General features: G+C 44.2%; 1 protein-coding gene across 5 annotated transcripts in view; it reads left to right on the plus strand.

Annotated features, from left to right (window-relative positions):
- The first annotated feature begins 8,479 nt into the window (after nt 1–8,479).
- col11a2 (collagen, type XI, alpha 2) overlaps nt 8,480–23,594 on the plus strand; it is a 37,248-nt gene continuing 22,133 nt past the window's right edge. For 4 of the 5 annotated variants that reach the window (XM_041053446.1, XM_041053448.1, XM_041053449.1 and 1 more), the window contains exons 1-5: nt 8,480–8,864; nt 19,856–20,017; nt 20,799–21,009; nt 21,185–21,347; nt 21,440–21,562. In XM_041053446.1, coding sequence (XP_040909380.1) covers nt 8,747–8,864; nt 19,856–20,017; nt 20,799–21,009; nt 21,185–21,347; nt 21,440–21,562 — 777 coding nt within the window. In that variant the 5' untranslated portion in view covers nt 8,480–8,746. Of the gene's footprint in view, nt 8,865–19,855; nt 20,018–20,798; nt 21,010–21,184; nt 21,348–21,439; nt 21,563–23,030; nt 23,145–23,594 lie in introns of all 5 variants that reach the window. The other variant, XM_041053451.1, reaches the window with a different exon arrangement.

The following is a 23,594-nucleotide window of genomic DNA, read 5'->3' on the forward strand; positions in this document are numbered from 1 at the left end:
TGAGGAGCGTCTCGGTGGTGGTGGTAATGGCCAGTGCTGATCTTGCACTTTCTCCCCCCAGATTTTTCCTGCCCCTGCAAGTCCAGGGACTAAACTGGCAGTTTCCCAATCTTCAGGCCCACATCTATAATCTTTAGGCTGCTGTGTCTTAAATTAAAGTAACTGAAGATTTCAGAGGATCTGCCTGGGTAAAGGTGTCACTTTGATAACTCAGCTCACTTAACTTGCGTCTTGTTCCATCTCTTCTGCTCCATCTTGTCCTTCATTCACTGAGCTCTCTTCCCTCTTCCCGTCTTCATCTGTTCAGTCACATCTTTCTCACATCCCAGGTTTCTCTCTGCTCCACTACTGTACCCGGAGAGAGGGCCCTGGTCTCTGCAGCTTCCTGTCTCACAAAAGACCCCTCTGTTTCCCCCCTCTGGGTTTCCTCCGCTGCCACCCCACCCCCTTCCTCAACACCCCTGTGGTACATTCCCTCCCTCTCCCCTGGTGCATTCCTCATTGACCTCGGCCGGCTGAGGAGTCCCTCTGTCAGTGGGCTCTGTGAGAGTGGAACTGAGCCGTCACTGGTCTGTGGAAGCAGTTTTTAGGTTTTCTGTTCAGGACATGTCGGTGTAGAGACGATGCCTTTAAATATAAGCTGAGTTAACTTTACGGCCATTACAACACAGGTTGTTAGGAACTTTCTCAGAGAGCTCATAGTGTAACAGGACAAACTTCTTCTTCTGGGGGCTGTCAGTCAAATTGATCAGTTTCCAGATTAAAACAGCTCGTAGCACTTTTCCTTCTTTGTGTTGCTGTTATATCACTGATTCATCACAATCGACAGACGAATGCGGGACTGAGACCGCAGGTCATCGTAGCCTGGAAAAGAGCAGTTCAGCAGCTGGTGTGAAAATAGGCTCAGAGCTCCTTTTTCTTTGTGATGATCAGCTGGGCCAGGTACAGCAAGGTGTCACTCCAATGGGAAGATGACCCACCTGACCTTCGCCTCGACCTCACAGAGTCCATCTGGCTAGTCTGGGTTACAGCTGGGCTTTGTTGCCCTCTGTCCCCTCGCCGTTCAGCCAGGTGAATACTTTTAATGCTTCACATACTTGTTGCTTCTCCTCTTTCATCCCTCACAATGAAGAAAACCCACAGCACAGGCCTGTTTTTCATTCAGAATCATCTCTTTCTAGAAATGCTCCCCTGTCCTGGTGGAGTCGATGACCAGCTCTTTCTTAACCCAAACAAAAACCATAGTTTTTGTTTTTTTTTCCACAGAGAACAGCAGCTTGTACTGGGGGAGGTGTTAAACCTCACCAAGCTGTTTCCACAAACTTCCTCCTGATTCATCTGAGCTATTGTTTCTTCATGATTTTGAAACATTAACATTGGGTGTGGACTGGGGCATTATAGGAAGGCTCAGGAAGCACAGTGCACCTCTGCCTCATTTCATTTTCTCTCTCTGTTTGACTGACTCTGTCCACAGTGTCTCCTTCCCTTCAGCCTGATGCAGCCTGATGCACGCTTTATTACTAGAACATGGAAACTGACCCAGGCTGGCGAGGATTTCCTGTTCAATAAAGCTAGGTTTTTGGGGTTTTTTGTCAGCCATCAGTTTATATGTCTTTAAGCCTTTCATAGAAGAGTCAGCTGATGCTGGTGATGTTTCAGTCTGACCACAGAGTCCCCCTCTGAGGTGTTATCTCAGTTGTCCTAACATGTATAATCACATTATCTCAAACTTTTTGATTGATGAAAGGAAACGAAAAAGACAGAAGTTCAGTTTTTTTTCAGTTAGATTCTGTTTCGCTGTGTAGTTTTTTTTAATGGGACCGTCTGTGTGTTATTTAAACTGCTGTAACCTTTGCACGGTCATTCTAAGGGACATCCAGCTCCAAACTTGACTGTACTTCACTGTGTTAGGGTCAGAGTTAGCACTGACAGCTGTTGAGGTGACTTCATTTGTGGAAAAACCTGCAGCTCTGAAGACACAAATATGCTGTTGTGTCAAAGTCGCCAGTGTCCCACCCTGTGTTTTAGTCAGTAGGTCAGTTACGGGTGCATGTATCCATCTTTCCATCCATCCATGCATCCACCTTTTCCCTCTCCACCATTTTTTTTTCTGGAATCTCCATGTGTAAATACCTTTTGATCCCTCCTCCCTGCCTCTTGCTCTCTCCTTCTCTTTCTCCCTCCCCTTACCTCCTTTATCAATGGCCCTCATTCATTCCCTCTCACCCTCTGCATGCCTATGTGCCCCCCACCACCAGCTCTCTGCCCACCCATCCTCCTCCTCCTCTCCCCTCACTCTCTATTCATTCCTGTGATTTTTTTTTTTTTTTTTTGGCCTGTACCTTTCCACAGCCCTCACGTCCCCTCCCAGGCAGCAGTTTCCTCAAACCTTCATGCGAGTCCTATCTCTGTCCTCCATCTTTGACTGTGTTTCATTTTGGGGATTTTGGTATTTAGATGCAGATCTAGATGTGGTTATTTCAGGCTTAAGCAATATTCACCAGCATTTATGAGAGAAAAAAAAAAGAATTACCTGTCGGCACACTTCTTACAGTTCCAGGTATTTCAGTGTTGTGTAGATATGAATCTTTTCTGTTACTGCCTCTGTGCAGCACAATAAGGTTTTTAGTGTGGTGAATTTATGTTTTTGAAAAATGAATATACTGTAAATGGAATCTGCTCCTAAATGATTTGCTTTGCGGCTCAGTGTAGCCCGTTTTCCTCTTTCTGGTTCATGCTACATCACCAGTCCTCGTAATTGCCTTTTATTATAGTTGCCATTATGTACCATCTGGGCAAATTAGCTTCTAACAGTGAGTAATTGTGCTAAATTGAGCAAATCTTGGAGCTCACCTATTGCTATATTTAACATCAGAAGATAAGGAAGCTGCCCTGAGTCCAAAAAAGGAATTGCTAAGCGTTGAAAGCCAGTAATGAAACACGTGAACACCAGAGAAATGCTGAGAGTGAGAGAGGAGGGAACACACACGCTGCATTTTTTTTTTACGTAGTTTGGTTTATCAAATATCAAAAGGCTACTATACTTTGGCAAAATATACTGTGTGCTCATATCCAAACTCTGTGTCTCTCTTGCACACACACACATGCTGTTATACATCAGTTGGCACGCAAGCTTCAGAGCTTGTGAACACTCACCCCACACAGAAAAACACACCCACTTCTGTGTACCCTCGCTGTACCTCCCCACCTCCCCCCCTTCGTCACCCCTTGTCCTCCCTCCTCCTCCTCCTCCTCCTCCTCCCCTGCCTATTTCGAGGTATGTGGTTAGCTGGGTGTGTTTGGTGGCCAGATTGAAAATCACTGACCCGTTCTCTGACTAAATTCCTTTTTCACCTGGCTTTGCACACCTCCAGCAGCTTCACCAGCCCCAGCAGAGTGTGTATTCATCAGCCATGGATACACACACACTCTTTGACCCCACCGTTAGTGCTGAGATTATCAGTCCACTCCCTTTCTCCGTTTCCTCCCAGGCGAGCCCCTGCTCTGATCTATTTCGGAGTGTTGTGGCTAGCAGGGTGTGTGTGCATTTGCAGCCCTGCCCAGTAAAATACAGACTTTTCAAGGAAGTCAGCAATATAATATGGCTGCTTTATTGTAATTACAAGGTTCTTCTTTTGGAAACAGCGCACAGAGAGAGCTGCCCACAGTCACTTGCTGTATCCGTCCCCGGGAGCTAATGCCATCTCTTGCGATCCGTCTGTGAATCCCCTTGTCTTGGACTCCCTTGCTTGTATTGACCCAGATGTTTCCACAGCTGACCACTCTATCAGCTGGATACTAGTCACCCTTTGACATAACAGCCAGTTTAGATTCCAGTGCCGTCTGACTGGACGCAGTGTCAGAAATCAGTTTGGTGGGTGGCCATGTCTGACGGAGCCTCGCCACAGGGAAGCCTTGTGGTCTCTGGGTTCTTCTAACCCTTAAATTACTGCCTAGCAAATTATAAGGTTTTATTAATTCAAATATGGTCAACATTGAAATTTAATTGTGTAACTGGGCGGCTCACACCAACCTGTTACACAGATTTTCTTCTGGACTAGACAAGTGGAAGCACCTGCCCTTTGGTGTCGCATTATTTTACCCCGGCACAACATTCTTAGCGCCTCACCTCTCGGTGAAGTGGTCACTGGGATGTGCTGTAAAGTCTGTTTGAGGAGGATGAAGTCATTGCTGCTGGTGGGGGAATACGTGCAATTCCTCGTCTTCGGAATCTGTGGTACCTTTATAATGTGGATGCTCAGCAGATTGTGTGGATTATGCAGTTGCTAAGGGAGGGCTGTTTCATGCTGCGTTTGGTTTAGGGTGTGGGCATTCAGGATGGAACACATTAAAACTACACTAGACAAGATTTTAAATGCTGTGACAGCAGGATAATAATGAGATGTCATAGAGTCACCATATTAAACCAGACAGTATAATATGGTAACTCTATGGACGTGTACATTTTTGATAACAGGAAATGACAAATCAGGAGTTTGCTTGTGAATGAACTTAACAGTTGTATTTTGTGGCTATTTGCACATCGTAAAGTTGTCTGACACACATGTAATGTTCTATAATTACTTTTATTTTACTTTGCAAGTAGAAATTAACAACCACGCAGGATCTACAGCAACAACCTCTTGCTCGCAAGCAGATAATAAGACCAGGCAGCGTGTGACGCCACCCAGGTGATACTCGAACGCACAACTCTGTGGTTTGATAATTTGTGTTTGAAATGTCCAGCAGACACTTGTTCTCCCTCCACAGCTTCAGGTTTTGTCTGCACTGGTACTTTGCCCAAAACTAAACCTGCAAAAACAAATTTCTTCTATTTGAAAGTCAAATGTCTCTTCTGTCCCCTCACGTCTGTTTTTGTTGTTGTTGTTTTGTTTGTTTTTTGTTTTTTGCATCTCCTGAGTGATCCTGAGCTGAAAACTAATATACAGTACCTGCTGTTAAAAAGATTTAAATTAAACAGGTGTACATTACTACTTTTTAAATTAAAAATGAATTTACCATAGACATAATCACTGAAAAACTGAACGTGAGTGACGTCTGATAGAGGTGATAAAAGTCTGTCATCAGTCCAGTTAACCACAGTCAATAGAAAACAGAAGCCGTGACTTTCCTGTAAGACCAGCACTGTCTGTCATGTCCATCATCACGAAACCGTGGACACAACAGAAGTGGTGACTACAGTCCCTGAATGTGAGTCTAAGTGAATAGAAATCGTACCCACACAGACATGAAAAGTCTCGCACAAACACATACCACAGATGTCTCTTGGGGTGTCTCTTTTTACAGCCTGTGGCATCTACTTTCAGAGCACATGGAGGCTAGAACCCAACAGCCTGTCCTCAAAAACACTCGATCCACTGTGTCCAGGAAGCCAGAGATGAAAACCCAGAGCTGCCACACTGAGGGAGCGTTTCCTGGACTTTCTGATTTAGTACGTAAAACAAACCCTTCCAGTGAAAATACCAGATCTGTGAAGCGACAGTGTGTACAAATGGAGAAAAATAACTCCCAACCAGGCATTCAGATACATGACCAGTTCTAGGTTTATATTGTTTATACTCAGTTTTATTGTATTACGTGCACCAATATACATCTGCTCCCTGATCTTTTCAGCCGTCCTGCTGTTCTGTTGACCTCCTCCATCTTCCTTTAGGTTTCCTTTTTTTTTTTAAACTCCAACAAAGAGATCTTTAATGTTTTTTTTTCCTTCATCATCCAAGAACATGAAATTCTATATTTTCCTTTTGGCTTTCATTTAATAACATATAGCTATAAAAACTGCCCCAGCCCCTTTTTCCTTATGATTCCTGATGGGTAATTGCTGGAGTCTTGCTGTAGCTTAGTACATGGTTTCACAGAATGATCACACACCAGCCGCTCCTTCTCATTCTGTATACATCAAAGCTCAGCCCTGTAGTTTCTTATGAGAGAGCAGAACAATTTTCTTGTTCTGGCAGCCTCGTATGCAAACTCACAGACAGTACATTACAGCCAAGTAGAACCTATAACATGGCCGTCGTACTTTAAGCGTGTCCCTTTCCTCTTTGTCTGGAATTTACCATCCAGTAGACGTATATTCTGGGGAAAGTGATGCTGGCGTCAGGCATGTTTAAATCAGCCCACGGATCCAGAAAAATAACATAATGGGTCTAAAGAAAAGTCGGCAAAAACCTGGGAGGTGTCCACGCTGAGACCTGTTCAACTAATGTAAAAGATCTGTGGGTGAGATGTTTAGGCTGATGTCCTTAAATTTGGCCATTTTTACATCAAATAATTACAAATATTTAATGTGTCTGTCTGAATTTCCTTTAAGATGATGATTGAATTCAGCAAAAACATGATTTAACGTTTGAATACAGGCCTGAAGCTTTTCAGTCGTACAGATTAAACCTATTAATGAACACACTCATCAACTTCAACAGTGTATTTACAGCGACACAACTCTTTAGTTTTGTAAAGTTGCACCATGTTTATGTTAATCTGCTGTCGAACTCTGCTTCTTATCTGCACCGTAGGTGAGATCCTGCTCTGACTGTGGGTCTGACTTGCAGTGTCTTCAGAGTAAGTCACACAAATACATTATTACATTGACAGTGAGGATGCATTTGAAAGAAATGCTTGAGTTTTAAAGCCTCAGTTAACATTCACAAAAATCACCTCCAGCTTTTAAAATTTTAGTTTTAATATTATAATTAATGAGTAATCTAAACTCATAGATCACTTTGAGTCTGTTCTACATACTTTTGCCATTTTAAGATGAATATATATGCAAAAGAAAATTGCAGCACTGAAATGTTGAGACATGTCTGTGAGTTTGTTGCTTTCACCGTAGAACCCCATAAATAATCAGCTGTCTGTGATCTGTCTGCTGTCAGAGTCTCTTGGTTTTTACTTAATTTAACATAAAGGAAAGCTGTAAAGTTTTACTCTCTTTCGCCTTTACAGTTTTTCTGTTGCTGCTAAGCCTTTAGAGAGAATGATAGTAAGGCGAGTTATCATGGAAATACCACAGAATGCAAACACATGCCCCTCGTTTCCCCCCAGAGAATCAGACAGAAATGCAGGGGGATAAATAAAAGGTAGTGAGAAGGAGTTAGCGGTATAGAGCATCAGGGGGTGATTATGGCTAATTACTGCTTTCTGGATGTGAAGTCTGCATTCAAAGAAAGTGACTAACCATGGGCTGTGTGAGTGCACAGACATTTACAAGACAGACGGCTGGGCACAGGGGCTATGTTTTGAAATATACATAGAAGATGCTGTTAAGTGTTTATGACAGGTAGGGATATGAAAGCGACTTTGAAATGATGAAAGGAATGTCTCTCTGAGATCACGGCTAAAGCTGGTTCAGCATTTATGTCTCTAACACCATTCATATACAATGAGTGGCTTGAAATTTTTGATTTATTTGTCAAAAAAATATGCTGGACACTATGTATGGGTCCGATATATTTACAGATATTAAATGGGTTTTAAATATATTATAACTTCTGGCAACCTCACTCAGACTAGATGTTCTTTCACTTGTTCCTAAAAATGCTGTTAAACATCAGAAAATGTTGAACAGAGAACAGAAAACCAACATCAGTCCACCCACATGTAATGTCCTGTCAGATAAAACATTTTATTTCCAGATTTCAAACTTTCAGAGAAAGAGGGAGACTGATGGTTGACTGATGGAGGTTCACTTGGCAGGCACAAGCTCATTACACACCGCACTGTGACTGACAAATCATTTTACTCCTCTCTCTCTCTCTCTCTCTCTCTCTCTCTCTCTCTCTCTCCATCTCTCCATCTCTCCATGCGCACCTGAGCTGATGCTGCAAAACAAGGCCACGTGGGATTGACCAATCAGAACCGGAGGAGAGCTCCGAGGCTTGCATGAAAGGGGCGTGGCGAGTAGCGCGGACAGAAGCCCGATTGGCTGACCGCACGGTCACTCTCTCCTGCTACACAGCTAGGCGCGCGCTCTGTTGTCTAACTTAACATTTACCTGAACGGTTCTTCGTCGTTTATAAATCCACACAAATACAATTATACAAACACACAACAGCAGGGAGTAGAAGGGGTGAAGAGAAATACTCCGCCGGCTCCTCGCGCTGGATTGTTAGGATTGTTTTCACTGAGCTACACTGAACCACAGTCTCGCAGTGGAACAGAAAGACGTCTCGCGAGTGAGCGGAGATATTTCTGTAGGCCTGTCATTAAAAACGGCTCGCGCTCTCAGACGCTCCTCCGTACAGCGTCGATCTGCGCGCGCCCAGGACGCAATTACGCACGCCCTCTCTCTCTCTCTCTCTCCACACACATACACACACACACGCTCTCACTGTTCGTGGGAGAAAGTAAAGAAGGGGAGAGGGAAAGAGAGCGAAGGGAGAGAGAGCGTGATTCCAGGTCTCTCTCTGCTGCTCTCTCCACTTTGGGTACTCGTACCCAGTCTGACTCAATGGGGCTCTAGCACTAAGGGGTTAAACGTTAAAATAAAAGATATTTATTCACCCCAAAACCCTTTTAGTGTTTAGGCTGTGTGCATTAACATAGACCGACATAGGTAACTCATTGGGGAAAGAGGTAGCGACGTCTCCAGAGGCGTGCCTTTTTGTCCTTTGCCTCGCAGAAGGTTCAGTCGGGTCCCTCTCGTCGGCTGGCTTTCTGTGAGAGGATAACTTCCACCATATCCTACATTTACAGCTCAACCAGGCCGACAAACTTCTGCAGCACTATGGATATTGGAGATTGTCCCTACCGGAAGAAACGGAGACCGTGGCGCATGGACTTCTCATCCTTCGCCTTGGTAACCGTGGCGCTCGCTGTTTGCCAAACGACCGTGGTTCGGGCAGGTAAGACGGCTTCTCTTATTAATAGCTGTGATAATTGTTGTGTGTTTTTTATTCAGTCACATTACGAACACGTTCTGTCTCCAAAGTCTTCTTTCGTTGCTCTCTACTTGGATTAATCCCGTGCGTACTAAATGCACAGTTCATCCCATCTGACACTTGCGCCCCTGACATTCTTCTTTAGATTCTCCAGATATGTTCATGGTGTTTGAGGCGTCGGTACCTGCATATTAAGAAATTTACCTTTGCACTTGACGTCGAATTCCTGAAAGCGTCACTTCCTTGGGCGACTTGTGTTTTTAATTTTGATAGAAGTCATTTGGGAAATATAAAAAAGTGATGCAGAGCAGAGCTGGGTGAATGGAAATAAACGTCCATCCCCAGAAAACAAACGAGGAAAATAATGGCACCAGTGCTGTTTTTGTTTGTTATTTGTGACCAGTGAGGAAGTTGCTTTTCTTATTGAGAAGCTGAAACCTTATCAGCCTTGATATAGCCTGTGTCATGGATAATGGATGTTACACACGGGTCCCTATCAATCAGTGATCACAGAGGCGAAACGTTGCGAAAGCCCTTTGTTCGCTTTTTCGCTGAAAAACTTAAAAACTCGTTAATACGTTTCCAATAAAAGTTTCCGTCGCTTCTTTGGACGTGATTTCCTCCGCCGTCTCCCTCTCCCGTCCTGCATGCAGCTCGCTGACAGGTGTCATTTCTCCAAATGTTGAGGTTAGCCGCACAGCTCAGATATTTCAGACATGCAGATCATTTCTCAGTCATTTTTCAACAGTTTTCCTCATGTTGCCTTTCACAGTCTATCCTCCATTAAACTTTATGTCATCATTAAGAATTCCGCTCAGTTTTGACAGGATGGTGCTCATTTTACGCAGGTCTGCGCTGCCCCATCCAGAGGGGGGCATGGGGTAAGATGGTGCAAAGAGCTGCTCCAGTCGCTTGTGTGGAGAGTATGAATTATGAAATTTGCACAATTGTTGTTATTTTTTTCTGTATTGCACCTGAATGTTGACCAGTGAGTAAAGTGGGCTGTGGATAAAGGGACTGTGTGAGGCTGACTGGGTGTTTACCAGTTCAGCCTGTGCACCAGTCCATCCGTCACTGCCTCAGGTTGTCCAGGGAGGAGGGAGGGGTTTCTGCATATGTGGTAGAATGTGACAATAAGCCTATGGAACTATGTTTGTATTAGTTTTAATAGTGAAAATAAAGATGAGCACATCCATACTGAGCGCAGTGGTTAGTGCGTCAGGGTTTAGAAGATTTTGGACATTTTTCCCAGTCAGGACATTTTCACATTGAAGATTTACGTTCATGTAAAGTATTTCTATCACGTCCTCTCCCCTCACTCTCCACTGTTACATAGTAGATGGCCTCTAAAGTATGATCTGTATGTGCTGCAGTTGCCCGACGCACCGCTAGTTGTCTTTAGTTATTTTTGACACAGAGAGTCCATTGATCCACCTGAGTCCAGATCAGCTCGGATCTCACTGAAGACTTCTGATGCGGAGTGGCAGGCGACACGCCGCGGAAAGAAATAAAAAACTAAAGATTATTTAGCAGTGCAGCAACACGACTAGTTTGTTATGTTTGAATATGATATATTTTAAGGTTTGAGTTAAACTTCTAAAATATGAATTTGTGATTTTCAGCAGATCTGAAGCTGGCTGGGAGTTCACTATGATCTTTTGGTCGTCACCCCCATGTAGTTATTTAAACAGCAGGTTTGGTTTCCACCAACTGTTGGAGAAATAAATTTGCTGTAGAAGTTTCTGTGGACAGATGCATCAATGGCTCCTTATTCTTCGTTTGGATAGCTCGCGGGGACAGTTGCGGCAGCTTAAGGACCAAGGGGGCTTTTGTATAATAAACTGCCCCCCTCCAGTGTATTCTTTGGCCCCGTTTCCAATTTCAGATTGCGAGAGGCGATTGCACCTTCCCGTCTTCTCCCGTGTGTATTTTGGAGGCGGAAGCCTGAGACATTTTTGCTTTTTATGAATAGGTTATTATACGGCGGAGCGCCTCGGTCGCAGGGATTTGGGAGTGAAAGCGTTTAGTGTGTCCGTGTCTATGTGAGCTTTGTACAGTTCTGTTTGTGTATATGCGTCTGTACGCTATGGATGTTTTTTCCCAGCTCAGGGTGTGGAAATGTATACCACATCTATGTGAATGTGCCTCTGTGCGCAGCACCTCGAGCAGGCTGTTCTCATCTTAAAGGATGCTTATAGAGGTGCTGTGCGCGCGGAGGTGTTTTTAATCACCTGACCCTCTTATCATGTCAGAATGGCGCAAATAATACACTCCATTTACCTGAAAGCGCGTGCCCCGTGTTCGTGTGCACGTAGCGTTCCTGTGCGCGCACAGTGAATCGTGCGCATTCTCGGCCAGACGCGCTGGAACCGCGGCCTGCGCGGAGCGTCTGTACGCGCGTTCCAGGGCGCGCGGTGTGGTGCAGCAGCAGCAGATGTTAGTGCAAATTATAACAGCGCCCCACCCAGGCAGTGAAAGACCGATTTAGAGAAGAAAGTGGTCAGAATCTTTCATGTTTATTCTCTCTTCCCTGGGAGAATGGAGACTAGAAAAAAAAGGAGGAGGGATGGATGAGGCACAGCCATCGCGCAGAGAGCAGCGGGCCTAGAAAGGCATGAAAGACGAGTTTTGTTCAAAGGAGGAGAAAATCAGAGGGCAATATTTTCTTGACATGGATGTTCCCCAAACTCATTTCAAAGCAGAGCGCTCCTCAAAGGGCAGTCTGTCTCAGTTTGGCTAAACATAACATAACATAACCCTGCTCTCTCTCTCTCTCTCTCTCTCTCTCTCTCTCTCTCTCTCTCTCTCTCTCTCTCTCTCTCTCTCTCTCTGCTGGTGAATAGAGCTACTATATGTGGTGGCAGAGCAGGGTTTTGACAGCTCATTCCTGTGACTGTATGGAGGTGTGTGGTATTCCAGGCTTCTGCTGGTCACATGCTTGGCAGCTTTAACCTTGTCCCCTTGATTTTTCCTCTGCCTTGTCATCATTTTCCCATGGGCCCCGGTGGCTCTGGTGATCCACATCCATCCGCGTCCGCTAAGATGAGGAGTTATGAGCATTCACCAGCAGGATTTTACTTTTCAGCCATGCAGTCCATAATTTGGTGGGTAGGAATGAGCAGTTGACTTTTTTTTCTCCATTCTGCTCGAATTCCTTTGCAAAATTAGATTTAGTTCCTGCAGAAAGACCTCGTTTAGCATCAAACTGACACATGCAGCTGCATCAGATGCTTTCAGCTTGTAATGAGACTTTTTTTCCCCCTCAGCTGAGTCTCCCAGGCAGACCTTAGCCTCTCATTCTGCATTCAAATTCCACCTCCTTCGCCAGGATTAACAAACCTCAGCCAAAGCTCAGCCCTAAACTTAACTTTGTGTAATGTAAAATTGCTACTTTGGTGAAATTAAACCTGGGAGAACAGGCTGCATGGGAGGCTTAGCCCAATGCTAAAACCATTAAACCCATTTCTCAAAGTTTTTTATTCCTAATGCCTGTCAGCATCTCATTAATGTTCACCAGTTTACAGACTATTAACAGTGAGAACCTGAATATGTAAACGCTGGCACAGCTAACACTGTGGCAGCTTTAGGCTCAGTTCACCAATGATTTTGACACAGATTAGTCCAACTGAATGCTCTCAGTCTCTCAACGGCCTCAACCACAGACACAGGACCTCGTCATTTGCAGGGACAGATAAGAACCAGAGAGCAGCTGTAAGAAAAAAAAAATCAGAGCTGAGAAACACTTACAGTAAACACTTCTGAGGCCTCGGTTCTAAACCATGACATCCCCTCAGACTGTGAACTTGTAAAAGCCTTTGTCAGGCAAAACCACTTTAGCGCTGCAGACTTAAGGGAACGCCGTGAGTGGAAGATAGTCCTTTCTTTCTTTCTTGGTTTCGTAGGTGATGATTTTGTGGTTTGTGTGTGCGGATGGTTAGGCGTAGATCCTCAGAGACATTCTGTTTTAGCAGAAGATACATGGATGGCAGGAGAGTGTGCCAGCTTTATAATGACAGACTGTCTGTGAAGGATGCTATTCCTAGTCACTGTTATTTTGCCGCTTCTAGGAAGTCAGTGTAGGAGGGTGTGGAGACCAGCTGTGTGCCTTTACATGTAATGTTAATGTACAGCTCTTTTCCAGGCATCAGTACAGTCTATCCATTTGAAAATAGTTTCGAATGTTGGTCTAAGCTAATTGTGTGCTTCAACTGGGACAAGTGGAAAGAGTTGCTCTTTGGTCTGCTGTATATTAGACGACAGAGCAGGGTTTAAAATATAACTTATTTCGCATTACCTGAAATAGTCTGATTCAGTAATCCCCAAATTTAATGATAATAATATAATTAGCATACAACAGTAGGAAATAAAGGAAAATGCATTTGCGAACAAATGCTCATGAAGAGGAAACAACCAAATCATTTTATCTGGTAATAAAAGTAATGCAAACCTATATGCACTTGAAATATTCAGAGGTGTCTGAAATGATTGAGTCCCGAGGAAGCGACGCCCCTGAGGCAGTGTGTTAGTAAGACTCAGACACAGCACATCACAGCCTGCGCTCTTTACCCACCATCTCCTCACACATGTTTTTGCAGGTAAATTACAGCTGTGAAGTTCCCCAGAATGTAGGGTGGATTTCTGATGTGGGGATTTCCACAGTGAAAAGGTGTCTCTATAAAAGGTGATGATAATTATTATGTAATCCTGCCCCACTGCTGTTACTCTTCCCTTTATTATAAGTCTGACTTGTCACCTTCTTGGCTAGACTGATGCAAATGTAGGTATTCAGATGCCACTGGTCACTGTTACAGATATTTAATTTAATATAAATATATATTATTGTAAAAATGGTCCAGTTTAGAAACTATGGAAAACTTTAAACCAGTTTTATTGTCAGCGGTGAATTCTTCATATTGTTGAACCACAGTAAATGACAGTAACTCTTGTTTTTCCTGTGAAATCATTTAACAGGAGCTGTTTCCTTAAAGTAATGTATGGATACTTTGTTTTTGGACTGTAAGGTTTTGTTAACAACGTGCAGTCAGAGCTGAACTGTGAAGTCTCATCATTCAGCACAGAAACATCAGTGAGTTTAAGACGGGGTTATAATTTGTGCTCTTGCCCACTGTATGTCCCATGTGATGGCACGTTACAGGGAGCCACAGACTGTCTCCTGGTCCCTGTGGTGTCAGGATCCACCCTCAGATCCAAACTAAGACTGTGGCCTCCAGCCCTGAAACCACAGAAAAACTTCACAGTGATACACGTTGGCAGCATCAGTGCAGCACACACAGACTGGCACAGACCACAGCATGGTACACAGGGGGCCGTGGAGGACTCGGGCACACGTTGGCAGCAACTGCTCAATACAAGGGAATGGTACTGAAAAACCACATAAGGCTGCGATACAGTAAATGTTGGCACTGATCTGCAATGACAAAAAAAATCTAATTTCAATAAATTCAAATCAAATGAACCTGCCAACATTTCTAAATCTATATATATAAAATCTATATATATATATATATCTACATCTATGTTGTATAAATATTGTAAATTCTGCTAACCCCCTTTTTACAGCATGGCTGCTCATAATGGATTTTCTGTCTGTGTACACAAGGCATTATAAATAAATCGTAAGTACAGAGTTGAAAATTATAACCTGCAGTCAGAACTGTGCTCATGCTCGTCGCCGTCGTGGTCAGCTGGGTGGACTGGGACACAGCTGGTGATTGAGGAACAACTGGAGTTTAGTTTATGGTTTTCGATTTTGAAATTAGTTTTATATTTGACTTTTTGTGATTTATGATGCTTTTTGGAAAGAGACTGAGGCGCAGAACTGGTGTACGCATGAATTTGTGTGTATGTGCAAGTGTGTGCGTTGATTGTGGTCAATATTGCACGTCCCTCTTGCTCTTTGTGTCAAACAACGTGGTCGTTGTGTAAAGGTGAGAGGTGAGGGGTCAACGTGTCAGCTGGAGTGTGTGTCTGGTATTTGACACAGCTGTACCAGAGGAGGAAAGGGCACACACACACACACACACACACACACACACACACACACACACGCGTGCAGAGACAGAATTTTTTACACAGAGCATCTAAGACAGAAAGTTCAGGAGAGGAAATAAAGGTTTTCCTCTGAAGTGAGCTGAGAATCACACAGTTGCCACCTCACAAGTCTGCAGTGATAGTCTGCCCCGGGGCCCAGATGGTTGAGTGTGTGTGTCTGTGTGTGTGTGTGTGTGTGTGTGTGTGTGTGTGTGTGTGTGTGTATGCCATACTCAGGTTTCAACATAGAAACATTTAATACGTAAACACAACCCTTATGATTGCCTTTTTATTTAATCATTTTTTAACTTACACCTGAGCCCTACCTCTTACCCAGTGCATGATGGGAAAGGCTTCAGCCCAAAGAATGAGTAGGTATGGGTGGATGGAATATATCTATAAGACTAATACATACATTAATTGAATGCTACCCTTTATAGGAGTTGTTTATTCCTGTTTAGAGCTGCAGCCACTGGTTAATGAAATCATTAGTTGATCAAAGGAAAATTTATTTTGGGATTCGATGAATCGTTTCCTTCGAACAAAAGATAAATCACTTTGGTCTGTGGGAAGTTCCAATGTTTATTTTTTAATCAGTTGATAGACTGAATGATTGAGCGAGAAAATAATCGAGAAATGAAGCGATAGTGAAATTGATGGTTAATTGCAGACCTGTTCCCATTATTAAAAATAATTTGACACATGTTTCATGTGTCGTGTTTATTCAGGCTTTAATCCGTGTGTGCAGCTGCTGTCTCTGTTCTGTTAGTCAACTTGTTCTCCCTGTTAGCCGACAGAATGCAGCCTCAGCCTAATGGTTACTCGTTCAGTAAGCATTAGCATTGAGTGTGTGTCTGTTTGCACAGTGTGTGTACATGTAAACACCTGTGTGTGTGTGTGTAACATCATGTGGCTCCAGCCCTTCCACAGACTTTGACTGTACTCTATCAACACTTGTCACCAAGTTAATGAAATCTGTTTTAGCTCCATCTAGTGGCGGCTGAGTGGAACTAAAATAATCCAAACACTCTTGGAACATGGTGCATTTGTAGCAGCACAGCTCATTTTACAGAGTGGCTGCTAACCTGAGAGTCGCATGTGTTTTCTATCAGGTTGTAATAAGCTGGTGGTCTGTGTGTTTGGTCAGTTGTGATTCTGTGGAGCTGAGTGGGTCAGAGCGTAACAGTGACGGGGTTGTTTCAGTCCTGGGGCACCTGTTGGGAGTAAATGCATCCACACCACAGTACAGCGCTCCGTTATACATCACGTAGCATACCATTATTTGTGTGGTTGTAACCCCAGTTTTTAGTGGTTATATGTGTTTCATTGATTGATGTTAAACGGTTGGTTTATGCTGTTAAAATAAAAATCTAAGGAGGGGGTTCAGAAAGGAAAGACCAGGAGAATAAGATTCTTTCCCATTGCAATTATCGATCAATTTAAGATACAATTAAGTGTAATCATCATCATAAGGGAGACGAGTTTTAGTCTTTATGTTTCTGAGTCACATCCACTGAGGAAAACTGTCGTTTTCTCTGGACTTTAGCTCCCGCAGCTGTCAGGAGGTATAACTGTATGGGCTACTGTAGTCTTTACCCACAGCACCGGTTGTAACTCCCCTCACGTGCCCAGGAGCCCTGTTTCCTGTCTTAATGACAGCAGTGTAATTGGGCGGCGTTTACATCAAAAGGCTGCAGCCATCTGTGAGCGCTTATGGTAAGAAAGACCGATGGAGCTCGAAGAGGAGGAAGAAAGAAAGTAAAGAAAGAGAGTTTGTGCCCCACGGCAGTCTGTTTTCCTACCTTGTCTAGTTTCATATTTGCCACTCCTCGTCTCGCGAGGTGTATCGGCGCATGTTTCCCTGCCTGGGCTGTGTGAGTGTGTACCTCTGTGGCCCTGTGTGTTATTTTTGTGGGTGTGTTTTTGTCGTGACTGTGGTCCTGCAGGCAGGAAGGGCCCTGGCTGCAGATGTGAGCTGGTCAGGCAGCAGAGAACAGAGCGGCACATTGTACTGGGCGTACTGGGGGAGCTCGGGCTGCAATCTGATCCAGTATCCTGCCATCACAGAACCACGCTGTCTACTGTCACTGCCTGACCCCCCAAAACACACACACACACACACACTCCACCTTTGCCTGAACCATTCTCTCCCACCTTCTGCCTCTCAGCACCCTCCCTCCTTTCCTCCCTCTCCCTCTTTCTCTTTCTCATTCCCAACATTCCTGTGCTGATCTACAAAAGTCTTGAAAAGTATGGAGCAGAGAATTCAGAGCCTGTCAGTCCTGACCCGGACAGGACAGAGAAGACATCTAAAATAGAGTGTTCATGGCTCTCTTCTCATCCTGTCCTCCATATCCATCTCTGTTTTGACCTGTTTCACTTTTCTGTTTTCACTAACTAAACTCCCTTCTGCTCATTTCCTCCTTCAAGCAGTTGTTTTTTAGGGAAGTTTGTGTTTTGGATGGTTAATGAAGCATCACAATAGCACTCAGTCTAACTCTCACTAACCCTCCTCCTTGCACCCTTTTCTTTCTCCGGTCTTTATTCACTCCATCTCTCCCTTCTCTTCCTCTTTCTCTTTCTGGTGTAGAGTGACGTTAATGGACTGTCTAGACACCCAGAGGCAATATTAACACACCATTTGCTCTGCCTGAATAAATATTACCATCTGTGGGCCTGTTTGACTAACTGGTGATTCTGAGACACTGGGTGTCACCTAAACACAAGCGCCACTGATGGGATCAGTGTGATTTTAGGACAAACACAAGGAAACTTCACATCACACCAATATAAAAAAATCACGAGTGGCTGATTATCATGTTAACATGGCTTTACAATGCAGTGTTCCACTGTTTTGTCAAATTCATAGTACAGTGATACAAGCCATTTTATGTTTTTGTTCTAAAGTGAGTCTGTGACTGTGGATCTGTTTGTGTGATAAGTGGCAGCAGGTTGTAGCAGCTGTGCACCTGATGCATTGCTGACATGCTGACACCCTCAGTGGCTTTGTGTAATGGGATCCCTCGTATGATAATCCAGTTAGTGCCGTGCTGTCACATGCTGAGGTGGGCGTGTTTACATCATTTCGTCATACATGCGATGCTTTTTGAAAACGCCTGGAAGATGATTAATGTGGCTGTTAAATGAGACATGAAAACAAACGTGTAACCTCATAGACTGCATCAAAGGAGGCTTTGATCTTTCCATCGGTTTGTAGTTTTTACCCGAGCAATGCATCACTGCCACCATAAGTTTATTGTGAGAAGTGCCACAGCAGGGCTGACTGTAAGTGAATTTAACTGGCTGTTAACAGCAAAGTTAGCTCTCTGGTGCACCTCGATCACAGGAAAGCAAGCCGAGTCTGAGGGAGGATAACTGAGCTAACTGAACACAGGGTGCTACTGAAAACTTCAAGATGTCCTAACTGTCTAAGGTAGACTTTGTAAGAATTGGGTTTTTATTAGCATCTCACTAGAGACACACTGACCTTTGACCTTTGTCACAGATTATGTTCCTATAGGAATCAGGCACCTCATTCCCCAACCACTGCCTGAACCAAAAATCTGTTCTGTAACAAGCCAGTACAGGTCAGCTCATGTGAGTAATTTTTTGAGAACGTGTTCTGGGGTAGAATAAGTGCTGACACAAATATCAAACCAACTGTATGTTTAAAATGATCTGTTCATTCAAGATGTTTGTTTCCAAAACAGTAAGATTTTAGAGGACAATGGGCAAACATTGAGCAACGAGCATCGGGTAGCACATCTGTTTTTTTCCAAACCAGATGGCTCTGACTTAGATTCTCCTTCTCCCTCTGCCTCGGTGATGCTGCTACTCCTCATTTAGTTTAGTTGCTCATTTAGGGAAATTAATTATAACTTGAGAAACCTGTTCACTTTTATCCACATGGTTTTACAGCACAATATTTATTGTAGCATTGGAGGTCATGAAGGGAATCAGACCCTGAGAGCGTTTCCTTCCACACTCAAACACACAGACTGACACAGTGCCCTTGAGCAATGTGAGAAAGCCAACAAGGTAAACCACAGCGCAGACCGAGGGTGGAGAAACAGGCTGGTTGACCTCAGAGTGTGAAACTGGAGTCGGGATGTGAGACTGGTGCTACAGTGTCTGTTTCTGTGTGTGTGCATTTGTGTATTTTTGTTTATGTGATCTCAGGCTGTGTACTGTATATCTGCAGCGTGTGTGTGTGCGTGCGTGCGTGTGTGTGTGTGTATGTGTGTGTATGTACATTCCTGCAGTTTTATGTTTGTGCCACGTTAAACTGTGAAATGATTGCGTGACCTTAAACATTCATTTGACTCAGCACTATCGCCTCAACAGCCACTTGTTTCAGTGGCTTGATCAGTGTGAGCAGAATAGACGGCCCTGTCTCCGCTCTGATTTAAACTGAGCTTTACTGTACCTGCCCTGCTGTGTGCCCTTCATGTATGCAGCTTGGACTGTTGCCCGTTTGCTCTGGCACAGAGCTTCCTTTCTTAAATTATACCTAAATGTACAGTGGTGGCCATTGTGAACATCATCCACACCTGCACAGAACATTTAAGAATAGTTTAAAGATTATTATTTTTATTTTTTTTTTAATCTTCTGGGCAAAGTTTGGTCACTGCAGCTGTACAGAATGGCTGCAGGCAAAGATAAAACTGTCCTCTATTTTCAGTTTGAGCCACATTAGAGAATTGATCTGTTCTTAATCAGCTTTATGTTCATGCAGAAATACTCTGATCTCATCTGTTTGACTCATAAAGTTCAGCTGCAGCAGGAATTTGTTTCCTCCCAAAAGAGGAATCAGAAGCTGTATGTAACATGTCTACACACAGAGATAAAAACTCAGAATTCCAGTGAGTTGTGGTTAAAAATGTGCTCTACGCTCTGTCCCTCAGACCCCGTGGATGTGTTGCGGGCCCTGCAGGTTCCCTCTCTCCCCGAGGGCGTGAAGAAAGTCCCCGGCTTCTGCACATCCCGTCGCTCCGGCAGCCCCGATCATGCTTACCGCATCACCAAGAAGGCCCAGATTTCTGCCCCCACCAAGCAGCTCTTCTCAGGTAGGAAACAAACTTGAAGAAATTAACATTCCTGTGGAGTACGTTAACTTACCCCCAGGGGCTCATATTTAATATTTAAGATAAATTCCAGAGTTTAGAAAACTATAATTATCATTACAAGTTGCTATTTGTGTTTGGATGTATTTTAAACTGAGCTCTCTGGAGTTCGGTGAGGCTGTTATGCCCTGTGCTAGATTGCGCATGGAAATAAAGTATAATTATGTGTTGCGCTGCAGGAGCTGAGTTAAACTGTGTGGGAGAGCCATAACAGAGTAACTGTAGGATACTGGCTGACACCCTGGAGTGAGGAGAGAAAAGAGAAAGTAGCACTTATGTGGTTGTGAAGAAATCCTCAAAAGTCAAAGCTGATTTTCGACTCATTTTCTGAGGTTTAGACGTCCTTCTCCAGCTGTGCCCACCTGTTATTACGTGTCCTCGTCATCTATGCCAGCTTCATATGGGACAGTTAATCCTGACACATCTCTCACTATTTCTTTTGTCTTCTCTTTCTTCACTTTCACCTCCATGTCCTTCCTCCCTTCTTTCCACTGATAAATAAATGCTCTGAATCAAGGTTCAGGTCAGTCTACACGGTAGTGTTTGTTTACAGTACATACTAATTTAATCCTTGTAATTTTGTTTGGCTCCTTCCTGCATGACTGCCTCCTTCTCCTCATAGAAAACACCCACAAACCAGCCCCTTGTTTATGATCTAATCCTTTCCTTCTTTCATTGTCTCTCTCCTCCCATCCCTCCCTTCCCTCCCTTCCCTCATCCACAGGTCGTTTCCCAGAGAACTTCTCCATCATGGCTCTGGTTAAAGCCCAGTCTGGTCTCCAGGCCTTCCTCCTCTCCATCTACAGTGAGCAGGGCATCCAGCAGCTGGGCATTGAACTGGGTCGCTCGCCTGTTCTCCTGTACGAGGACCAGAACGGCAAGCCAGCCCCTGAAGACTACCCACTGTTTAGAGGCGTCAACCTGGCTGATGGCAAGTCAGTAACCAGCAACAACCAGTTTGTGACTGGTTGAGATGACACGGTCGTGTGGTTGGGAGTGGTTGGGAGTGGTGTGTGTACGAGTGTTGTTTGTGATTTGGGGGTTGGAGATGCCTTTTTTGACCCGTAGTCACACATTTATTCGCCTTCGGTTCCTCCTTCTTGTCTCTAGGTGGCATCGCATCGCTTTCTCCGTTTCCAAGAAGAACGTGACACTGCTGCTGGACTGCAAAAAGAAGATGACCCGCGCCCTGCCCCGCGGCAACAACGCTGAAGTTGACACCAATGGCATCACGGTGTTCGGAGCCCGTCTGCTCGATGAGGAGGTTTTCCAGGTGAGGACTCACCTGGTTCTAGGTTTTGACTCGGACAAGTGAACAGATGACGCAGCTGTGCAGGCTTTTGTTCATCTGTTTTTCCTCCACAGGGAGACATCCAGCAACTGCTGATCGCCTCCAACCCCCAGGCTGCCTATGACTTCTGTGAACACTACAGCCCAGACTGTGACTCCCCTCTGCCCAAGACCCAGGCTCAGGACCCCAACACATACGTGAGTAACACCACCACAACACGAGTTCACGCACAGACGTATGAAAACAACATTTTCTCCTCCACACGTGAAACTTTTATCAAACAATGAAACCCCTTAGTGAACAATTATCAACCTACTGCAGGCTACAGTATCATCTTAAAGAGGTTAGCGTGGTCTCAATACACAGCCACACATAAATCCCACAGCACCTATAAGAGCACCATGCTAACACAATTCATTCATAAGATTTTAGGCTCATCCAGAGCTGATAAAGCAGGCCCAAACAGAATCTTCCCAACTGAACAATACTCTTTAACTGTAGCTCTTGTATTGCGAGCAGTCACTGTGGCCCAGTGGTTAGCACTGGAAGGTCCTTTAAATTCCTTCTTGATGAAGAGAAGTCATCTGACAGTGTCATCAAAGTGCTGCTCTTCCTCTCTGTCTTCCTCACGCATCCCCGTCATCAGCAACAGTTTGTATCCATCCACTTTCCTCCTCACCTCCTCAGTCTGTGTGTCCTTTTCATATCATACCCTCCCATAACTACACCTCTACAAATGGCCACGTTTCCGTCATTTCATACGCCTCGCCGTGGAGAAACAAAAGCTTGAATTGTTACGGCAGTGGATTAGTTGTCACTTGTTTCTGCACCACTGCAGTGGAACACAGAAAGGTAGGGGAAAGAGGATGATACAAGCCAGCGCCCGCGTCTTCCCCAGTTTTTCCCATGGACTGAGGAAAGTACATTAAACACGCAAATGAAGTTAAATTCTGATTGGTTTTCTGGTTAAATTGAGAAATATAAGGATTTGGCATGAAGATGGCTTAAGGTGGAGCCTCTTTGCTTACTGAGACTGGTTGTGTACATTACATGTAACATAAGCTTTGCAAGCTCTCCCTCGTTCTTTTTCTCTCAAAACGATGCTGATATTTGGAAGCTAAAGTAGCAAGTGATTTTCATCCGCATTCATCCATCCAAAGTACATGATCTCTGTTTGACGTGTGCATGCCGGATCTGAGGTCCATATAAATTGTCAGAAACTCGACAGAGCTCCGACACTTTGCGTCCCAAACCTTGTCATGTTGATGCTGTTGAGATGACTGCTTTCTGAATGAATATAAATCACTGTGGTTTTATTCATCATCTTTAACCTTTGCTTTATTTTTTTATTTCTTTGCTGTTTTCTCATTCGTCAGGGTCGTCTGTGTACGGACATTTTAAACATCAGCACAGACTCCTTCTGATGAATGGGAAAAACCAAAGCTTTGCATTTTATCATTTTCTCCTTTGCTGTCTCTCCCTCTGGCTGCTTCCCCCCACATTCACCTCTTCTCACCTCTGTAACCCCTCTTCACCTCCACTCTCCCCCTCCTCTTGAATTCCTCACCTTCCATCCATCTTGCCTCTTGTATCTTCCCCCTGCCAAACCATCTCTCTCTCCATCCTTCCCATCTTTCAATTCTTCCATCCCTCCACCTCTCTCAGTACTTTGATGAGGAGCAGGATGACCATGAATACCCCTATTATTACGAGGAAACAACAGGCGTTCCCTCCTCCTCTGCGTCCCCCTCTCCCCAACCTGGGGCCCCCAGTCTACAGGTAAAGAGGGAGCAAGAGAGAGGGAAAACACATGCTGGGTTTGTGGAAGGGAAGGAGAATGAGAGAGAGAGGTATTAAAGCAATAACAGAGAAATAATAATTCATATCGTAGACTTAGCTTGCTAAATATTTGAGTCTCAGCTAAATTTACATGAAATGTGTCCTGAAATGTTTGTGTGAAAATCTGCATTTTCAGCATTCCACATGCCTCTCTCATCCCTCATCGCTCCACACCTCCCATGTTTTCTTTAATCACCATCTAATCACCATCACCATCTCCGTCACACAGGATTACCTTTGCTCCTTGTGATTTTTTTTTTTGTCCTCATGTCATTTACATGTTGTCATATATGTATGTGTGTTCAAATGTGGCCAAGTGGGGGCACTAGGGTGGTATAGGTGCAGCTGTGTTGTTATACACACATGCACACTTTTATCATGTTCTTAGTA

This window comes from Toxotes jaculatrix, chromosome 13 (assembly GCF_017976425.1).
Source record: "Toxotes jaculatrix isolate fToxJac2 chromosome 13, fToxJac2.pri, whole genome shotgun sequence".
Classification (NCBI taxonomy): Eukaryota; Metazoa; Chordata; class Actinopteri; family Toxotidae; genus Toxotes; species Toxotes jaculatrix.